This window comes from Papaver somniferum, chromosome 2 (assembly GCF_003573695.1).
Source record: "Papaver somniferum cultivar HN1 chromosome 2, ASM357369v1, whole genome shotgun sequence".
Lineage (NCBI taxonomy): Eukaryota > Viridiplantae > Streptophyta > Magnoliopsida > Ranunculales > Papaveraceae > Papaver > Papaver somniferum.
The window spans coordinates 150,706,736-150,716,317 of record NC_039359.1 but is presented as its reverse complement, the minus strand read 5'-3'; the positions used below and the strand labels follow the sequence as shown (position 1 = coordinate 150,716,317).

At 35.4% G+C, this 9,582-nt stretch overlaps 1 protein-coding gene across 4 annotated transcripts; it reads right to left on the bottom strand.

Moving 5' to 3' along the window:
• Positions 1–5,602: 5,602 nt before the first annotated feature.
• On the bottom strand, positions 5,603–9,316 carry LOC113349447. 4 transcript variants are annotated; one of them, XR_003360176.1, is made up of 5 exons: positions 9,120–9,316; positions 6,599–8,880; positions 6,388–6,518; positions 6,240–6,294; positions 5,603–6,123 (listed from the first exon to the last, which is right to left on the bottom strand). XR_003360176.1 is itself a non-coding variant. In XM_026593420.1 (2 exons), the coding sequence occupies exons 1-2, from the start codon at positions 9,235–9,237 to the stop codon at positions 8,645–8,647; spliced, it is 354 nt and encodes a 117-aa protein (XP_026449205.1). In that variant the 5' UTR covers positions 9,238–9,316; the 3' UTR covers positions 7,375–8,644. The 4 variants fall into 4 exon arrangements, 1 of the variants encoding a protein (XP_026449205.1); XR_003360177.1 differs by having other exon boundaries at positions 5,603–6,294; positions 6,599–7,097; positions 7,768–8,880; XR_003360178.1 differs by having other exon boundaries at positions 5,603–6,309.
• Between the last annotated feature and the right edge of the window lie 266 nt (positions 9,317–9,582).

The window sequence follows — 9,582 nt, the reverse complement described above, 5'->3', positions numbered from 1 at the left end:
TCCATAATGAGCTGAACTACGTCTTCTTTTTTGTTAATCCAGTTGTTTTGTGTGTCTTGTAGTTGTTGTATATTGTTACAATCTCTATGAATGGTCGCTTTAGTATGGAAAAATATTGTGTTGAGGTCACCTGATTGGAACCATTGAATTCTAGATCTTTTTTGCCAGTACGTCGCATGACATTGCAATAGTTCTTCATGCTCTATTCTCAGTTGTTTTTCTTGAGTCGGCCAGAATTCCAGATCTGAGCCTGTTTGGGATGCACACTGGTGTTAGGCGTGCTTTATCTTGGTTGCTGATTTCTTTATCTTAGTTGGTAGGTGGACAAAAGTTTCTTTGTTCCATTCTAAGAGAGTTTGTCCAGTTGTAATAAGCTTTAGTTGGAGGTTGAGTGTAGGTTCATTATCTTGTTGTTGATCCCAAGCCGATTTGACTATTTGCTTGAGTTGGGGGTGAGAGAGCCAAAGGTGTTCGAATTTGTAGTTTTTTGTTCCTTGCCAGTCCATTGCTTTCTTTTGAAACAGTATTGGTGCATGATCAGATGCAATTCTTGGAAGGTGAGTAACTGCTGCATAGGGATATGTTGTTCGCCACATTTGGTTTGATAAAGCCCTATCTAATCTTTCTAAGATATTTTCTTGCCCCACTTGGTTGTTTGACCAAGTGTATGGATCTCCTCGGAATCCTAAATCTATAAAACCCATCTGGTCCATTAGAGTGAGGAGAGGTTGAGATTAAGCATATGTGACTTGCCTCCCTCCTTTTTTCTCCAATTGATTTATGACGTCGTTAAAGTCTCCTATCAACATCCAAGGGGTAGATGGATTGATACTGTCGAAGATTGTTGGAAATTCTTTCCAAAGAATTTTCCTTATATCTGGATGCGGAGGGCCATAGATACCCGTGAAGAACCACGGTTTTTCTGGGAGTGGTAGCGTAACTTTTATGTGGATGTAATTTTGAGATTGAAGTAGTATTTGGATAATTAAGTTATCTTCCCACATTAAACATAGCCCGCCTCTTCTTCCAATTTTTGGGACGTTGACATAATTGTTGAGTTGGAGTGATTGAGATAATCTTCTTATATGTTGATCATTCGCTAGAGTTTCAGAAAGAAATAGTATGCTAGGCTTGTGAAGTGAAACTAGTCTATTCAAATGTTGAATAGAGGGTTGGAGGTTTATGCCTTGACAGTTCCAAGAAAGAGTAGTCATGCTTTAAAGGATGAAATAGTCTGAATGAGTTTTGCCGTCGGTGGGAAGCGAGAAGTTTAATTGTGGTTTGACAATAGGTTTAAATGGGCTTTTTTGAGAAGATAGGATACCTAGGTTTAAGTGGGCTTTTAAGAGAAGAGTTTTGGAGATAATTAGGGGATGGAACTGTTTTACTAGAATATGATTAGGTGACCAAATAAAAGGGTTTTCAAGAGAGATGGCTCAGTCAAAACAAGGAAGCTTAAGCTTGTAAATTACCCAGAGTTACCCATAGAATAGTGTGTGATTGTTAGCAGGCCTTAAGGAAAGTTAAAACTAGCAATTCAAGAGTAACACAGATAGCAAAATTCAAGAGAAAATCATAGAGTTGAGTGAAATAGTTTAGTAATTCAGTGAAAGATTCTAGAAAACAGCACAAATTATGGTTATAGGGAAACTGAAGCATGTATAATTCCACAGAGAAAGAGTATGAGTTGTCAACAAGCCTTAAGGAATGTAAAAACCCACAAATTCAAGAGTACCCTAGACAACAAAATCAAAAGAAAGCACAGAATTGAGAAGCATATGTTGGGAACTCAGAGAAAGATTCTAGAAAACATCACAGTCTAAGGTTAAAGGGAACTGCAGCTTGTATAATTACACATAAAATAGAATATAATTTGTCAAGAAGCCTTAAGGAATGTTAAAAACAGTAATCAAGAGTATAACACAAACAACAAAATTCATAAGTATAGTACAGTGCTGAGTAGTATAAGCTAGGTGCTCAGTTGAAATGATTCTAGGAAACAACTCAGTTTAAGGTTATAAGGACAATCCAAAATTTTGGTACTCTTAAGATGATAATATAATTCAAAATCTGGAAAACAAGATAGAAAGAATTGAAATGAAGTAATCTCAGGAGGAATCTCAAGAACTCTTAAACCAAAGAGAAATTACAGGGTTAAACAGATAAAGGAACTAACAATCAAGATATTCAAGGATAATTAATGGAAATGACAAAATTCTAAACCAGACCATTAAGGAAAATTGAGCTTATGTAATGTGTCGAAATTGTAAGAGTTTGAAGTAATTCAAGCAATGTAAACCAAAATTGCTAATACAGGGACAATCAAATCAGTACAACATCAAAAGAACATAGTTCAATGTAAGCTAAAGGAATTCAAATAAATTAATCAGGCAGACTAAATGGCAGGGGAAAGGTTTTAACTTAATAGTTGTGTAGATTGTAAGACTTAAGTGGTAGAATATAAAGAGATATATGCATACAAACTCGGGTAATTGGATATATATATAAAGACAAACAAACAGATTGAGCAAGCAAAAAAGGTGGAAACCACTAGCTCATCCTAGACAGAAACTGGGAAACTAGCAAACATATATACAAGTGATATGGAGTATTAATATAGTGGACCAAAATACTGAAATACTAGCAAGCATACTAAACTTAGAAAGTGGTTATAAACAAAGTGAACCAAAAGAAAAGAGATATCCACCGGCCCTTGTAAGTCTTTGTTGTTTTGGGTATGTATGACAGAGGTGGATGTTGGTGTTGTCATTATTGTAAGTTTGCAGGTGGTGCAGTAGTAGCAGGTTGTGTGGGATTGTCCTCAATTGTAGTAGAAATGAGAGTGCCAATGATGGAGTTGATAGATGGCTAGCATGTTGGAAGCTCCAAATTGTCAAGCTTGAACTTTTTAGCAGGCTGATAGACGTTAATCCACTGTTCAAGTTCTTCATTAGTGACTGATCTTGAAAATTCTGATGCTGATGAAGAGCCTATGCTTGTATTGTTAAGATAAGTTTGTTGCTCAGGGTTGAGTCTCTTTATGGCAGTGCTTGGCAAGTCACAGTCTGAAATGAGTTCTGATTCTTCTATGTCGGATACAAGGAAATTTGTAGGACTGAAAGGATGTTGTATCTCAGAAGGTTGAGGCGGTGAATGAGATATCAATTCAGAGCTAAAAGTCTCAACAGTGCCGCTTTCTTCAACTAGCCAAGATTATGAAATGGATCTTGAAGAGTCTGAGGAGGTGCTAGAGTGGAAACCTTCTTGCTTATATCCCTCATCGATGAAGAAAGAGATCTCGGACCTGTCTTGATCAGAGATAGCATGAGATTTTAATAAGGGTTGAAACCCAGTCATTCCAATCAGTGTCAGGTTCTTCAATGTCCACATTGTGCAGCATCTCTTGAAAATAGTCATCATCATACTCAGGTTCAATAAATGGACCGAGAGCATGAATATTAGCTTGTAGAGGTACTTGTGGTGGATCTTGTAGCATCAACTCTTGGTGGTTGAGTAGGTAAATCTCAATGAAGTTTTGGTGCTCATGTCCTAGTCTGTGACAATGTATGCAAAACAACCTTGGTAGCTCTTGATAGACAAAATCAATTATGTTGACACTCTTTCGATCGTTAGGTGCAGTTGTACCAAATTGAAGTGGCTGAGTAATATCAATTCTAAGCCTAATTTTCATGGTGTTGTAACCATTATAGTGGTGAATAGGGTCATCAAAAGCTACAAGAACTCCAAATTTTTTAGTGTTCTCTATGACATTAGGAATTTTTGTTTGCTCCGGGTAAAGTTTGTGTAGTGAAATCTCAAAAAATTCAGTTGTGATTTGAAAGTTATCTGGAAAAATTGAGAAATTACATGGTTGAAACAAGAAGGTGTCTCCATAAATCACCCTAGTTCCTTGCCTAAGGACATTAAAATACTCAAAGCTGGATTCAAATTTGATTAAATAGAAACCCCTACCAAGCTTGCTAACTGAGATTTCATGAGCAAGCTTCCATCTATATTTTAGAGCATTTCTTTAAAAAAAAAAGAAGAGTTTTTGTTCATTTTTGTTAGAAAACAACCAACCAGCTGAAGCTTCCAATCACTAAAAGGAAGAAAAGAATTCCTAGCATGAGAATCAAGAAAAACATAACTTGCAACATCTCTAGAACTGAGGCTAGACATAGCATAAGCAACCAAGTAAAAAAGAACATTAAAGGAAAAGGAAGAAAAAACAACCATGCAATGAACTAGGGAGAGAGGATAAAAGGGTGAGGTAGAAGAGATTGGTTTGAGCCAAATTTATAGAAGACGGGATCATAGCGAACTCTTTGGATTTGATTTTTTTATTTTAATTTTTAAATTAAAAATATGAGGAAAAGGTTTTGCAGAGGGAGGATTGAATTGGTTACAGCAAGAAAATAGGCTTAGGGTTACCTGTTTAAATCTCCAATTGCCACTTCAATTCCTTTATCTCCAAAGGTGAAATATAAAATTGATCTGAGCAGACAACATCAACAGATAGGATGAACAGTACTCCTGAGAACTTGTAGTAAGGACCCGCTGATTGAAAAAATCCCCGATTAACAGAGAGGATAGTTGAAAGCTCATGATGAATTTTTCTTCCCGCAGGCGTAGACAACATCATTTTGAAAAATCAGATCCGAATAAAGGGCTATCTAATCATAAAAATCATTCTCTAGAAATAAGAACTTGATTGAAATGAAGGAAAGATTTAAAATTGAGACCACATCCATGAATTGAAATTGCATCACCATAAATTAGGTTTAAGTAACACCAACATCTAATCAGACCATACCCCAAAACTTTTAAAGACTACATCTTGACAGGGCCGGTGGATAAAGGGTTTTAGCTAGATGAAATCATGAAAAACAAGGAAGATGTTTCTGAGATTAGGGTTGCAGAAGGATTTGAGATTCGTTTTTGGAGATAGGTGAGTTGACTCGTTTTCGCCCGATATGCAAAGCGCTTTTTTTATACCTTTTTCTTTTTCTCTAGATCGTGCACTTATCTAATTTGGCATATATAGAACAAAGGGGTGTCTTACTAGTTTGCAAATTACTAATTTTATTCTTACTTATATTCTCCTAAGAGCAGTGCTATCCCGCACGACCATGCGGGATAGCTTTTTAAGGTATCCCCTGCCAGCCGTTGGATTTTTCTCAAATCGTTAAGATTGGTTTTAGTGTTAGGTGAAGTTTTGGATTATTTTTCATTAACGTATACAGCTGGTAGAATCAGAAAATTAGAGTTAGGTCCTTAAATTCTTTTTCATTTCTTATAAAAATACTTTAAATTCAGTATTTAGTGTTCGGTGAAGTTTTGGATTCATACGCATATGCTGAGTTTTACACTAAAAGATGACATACAACGTACTTCCCATTTTGTTGTTTTTCAGTTGAGAAAGCCTAGAGAATTTAAGGTAACACACATAAGCAACAATAACAAACTTAAATGAGAAGACATTTAACATCAATTTATCACTTAGGTTTCTAAATTATAATTTTTCAAAAAAAAAAAAATCAAAAACAATAAATGAAAATTATATAATCAGAAAACCAGATCACCTAGACAGGAACAACAAGAACATGTACAAGGTCTAGGACCACGTCTTCGCAGATAATCATCTATTATAACAACAGAAACAGTAAAAGAGAGAGTAGAAGACCGACTAAGAAAATGGTGGCCATAGCTATTAACAAAATTTGCCACCATTTAAGTTTATGTTCGTTTTGATGATGGATTGTCCGGCTGTCAAATCTCTGGCTACGGCGCTGCTGACCAATCACACCAATCGAATACAAACCATCCAAAATACATGAACCACATAGCATTCATAGTTACAAAATCTAAAGAAAACTCTTGCGACACCATTTTGCTCTTTCTGCAATGGGTCCTTCTTGATGATACCAATAGCAAGCATTCAAATATGTAACCCGAAAAGAATATATTGATTAGTCATTATAGGGGAGGAATATAAATATACAATCATTAAACTAAATATACGAAAGTAATATCACCCAACAATGACCAGTAAGATCAATATTAAGATTGATTTCATTCATTTGACTCGATTGGTTTCGCATGTCAGAATTTCTACTTATGGAACTGTACAGGTATAAAACAAAGAGCAGTTAGCATATATCACTAGAGATTGGTATCTGCCAAATCATTATTATGAGGAGAATCTGCCAGATCATTATTAGACGACGAAAAACACACACCTTATAGTTTCAGGTTGATGACTACTTATTTCGCTGAAACCTCCCATGTTTGACGCTGAAATATGTATAACTATAAATTAGCAGGTATAAGAATAAATAGAGATTGGTATTGGTATATTATAATAAACGATTGAAGTAATGTACATACATCTTTTTCTTTTCTTGGGTTGCTTATCTTGAGAGTTAGCATTATCTAATCCAACTGATTTTTTTGCTTTCTTCCGTTGTTTGTCTTGAGAGTTGGCATTGTTCAATTCAACTGATGTTGATGCCGGCAACCTGCATAGACATAAAATGAGTCAATGATGTTTACATTACATATAGATTACTATGTTTAATAACTTAATTCATTAAAGTACCTTGGTGAATCTTTTGGTCTTGTTTTCCTTGTCCTTTCAGTCCCTATTGAGTTTGTTAACCCATGACTTCCTTCTACCAGGTTTGCTTTTACGCTTTACGATTGGAGGTTCTTTCAATGAACTTCGCAAATCTAGCTGGTTTTCTACAGTTTCTGCTTGTCTTGTAATATTCTCATACCGTGTAACATCAGGTTTTCCATCTTGATTTACTTGTGGGGTGGATTTTATAGCTTCCTCAATTTCCTGTAAAGCTTTCTGTAAAACTTGTACTGCCACATTATATATCATAGTTGATGTCGAACCTTTAACTGCAATATTGGTCGCATCTTGACAGAGTCTACTATATCTAACTGTAATCGTATCTTGACAATCAGCTACAATTTCTTCACCTTGGTCAAACACCACCGGTCCAAATTTAGCATCTTTGGTCCACCGTTTCAGAATATGTTCAGTTGGAAGATTTTGAACATTCGCAATTATGAAAACCTTTAATATGTTCCTGCATAAATAACCAGCAAACTCGTATAGTAGACAACTGCATTGACTAATGTTAGTAAAAGAGTCGAAAATCACTGTCCGGAATTTATGCGGAAATCCAATTATAGATACATGATAAGTGGGTATTGTTCCAATTTTCCCCACCCTTTCATGAGAATAAGAAAAACATTTAGTTAATTGTTCTTGGAATTTAGTAAAAACTGTCTTTGTGTACACCAAAGCTGCATTTTTTTCAATACACATACAAAATCTCAGAACTGGGCATGTATATATTGTGTCATAATCCATATTATTTTATGCCTCTATTCTTGCTACTACCGCTTTTAGATACTGCCGAACAAATTCATACAATGGCATATCTCTTCTCAAAAATCCACCAAAATAAGAGTTAATACTCTCACTTCGTTGTGTTGTATACATATCAGCACAAAATACATCATGCGTATAAACTGATGCCCAGTGGTCACGTTTGTTGTATAATGTTGATAACCATTTATTTTTTTCCAAATTATGATTTTTAAGCATTGTAGCCCAACCTAGCTCAAATTGTTCAACCGTTTCATATCCATATAGGCAGTTGTTAAATTCCTTAACGAATTCTTTGTTCACATTAGACAAATTTTTCATAGCATTTCTACATATATGCCATAAACAAAATCTATGTCTGGTACCTGACAGAACACGTGCAATAGCACCTCCAATAGTCGATTCTTGATCTGTAAGAATAACTTTCGGCGCTTTACCATGCATCGCTCTCATCCATGTTTTATTACCCATTCAAATGATTCCTCGCTTTCAGAATAAAGCAAAGCACCACCAAACAATACAGTTTGATAATGATGATTAACTCCCACAATCGGAACAAATGGCATGTCGTACCTGTTTGTATTGTAGGTAGGATCAAAACAAACTACATCGCCAAAATAAGAATAGTCCATCCTCGATTTGGCATCATCCCAAAAAAAGTTGGTCATTTGGCTTTCCGAATCAACTTGAATTTAATTAAAAAATGATGGGTTCTCCACTTGTTGACGTTCAAAGTAGTCAAGTACCGCTTGGGCATCTCCATGTTTTAGCTCTAACTGCCGTTTTGTACTTAAAAAGTACCTTGCATCTTTTGGAAAAAAACCCAATGTTTCTAACTCCACCTGATTCAACTGTTAAGTAGTTCATCATTTTGTTTGTTTTGACACCTGCTAAACGCATGTTGACAAGAACTTGTTTCTGGATGCTACTTATGAATCTCAATGACCGCATATTATGCCTTTTACTTGGAGAAAGAAGCTTATGACTATGTTCTTCTATAACACGAGTTACAGCCCATCTACTGTTTCTCTTCGTTATCACCATTGCGGCATTACAGTTTGCCCTTATATCAGCTTGGTTCCTTTGCCTTTGTTCAACAGGCTTAACTCTAGTATCTCGCACTCCTTGACGATTACAACAAAATGTGCGTTGTATTACTTCAAAAGGCTCAACTCTAGACTTGTTAGTGGTGTGCCGACGAATACTGAATCCAGTATTACCTGCATACCGATTATAGAAATCCTAAGCTTCATCTTGTGACTCAAATTCTTTCCCGATGTATGGGCGAATACTATTGATCTCTTCTTCAGACAACTCTTTTGTGCTATTTAATGGAACTATTGCATCATCAAGCCCAACATTTTTTACTCCATCTGTTGACATAATGTTCTCATAAGATTCCATCCAGTAGTTTTTGTCTTCATCATACATATCTACCTCCTCTTCTTCATACGGAACTTCATTGAACTCTTGAGAATCTGTATATGATCATGAAGAATGCTTATTAACTAAATTACTAATAAATTATTATTTGAACAAAGCCCTAATTCATATATCTCACTGTATAAAGATAACTAGGGTTTTGGGTTCACTAAAAATACTGTAATTAAGAATTACTGACTTACAATCCTTTCAATTAAGAGCATCATAATCAAATTACTAGCTTGATTAAAAAGAAAATTGAAATCAATCAGAGAAAATCACAAAATCAAATTACCTTTCTGAGCACATGATTCTGCTAAATTATTATGGCCGTTCCATACACTAAAATCAGGATCATTTAACAAACAGAGATCAAACTCGTTTGCCAAACTTCGCCGAGAACTCATCTCCATAAAACTATAAACATAGCAGATCAGAAAAAGATGGGTTTTTAATATAAAAAGAAGGTGAGTTTTTTCCTTAAGATACTCTTTCTTTTTACGGGATAGTTATGTATAAAGAGGATGGATTTCTTTGGAGCTTATAAGATAAGGGACCTAACTCTAATTTGTTGATTATGCAGGTGTATAAAATTAAAAATATAAACTACAACCAATCTTAACGGTTTGAGGAAAAATCCAACCGTTGGCAGGCTGATAACTTAAAAAGCTATCCCACATAGTCATGCGGGATAGCACCGCTCTTCACCTAAACCAATACAAAATAAACCCAATAACCACTTTACGCGTGACTATTCA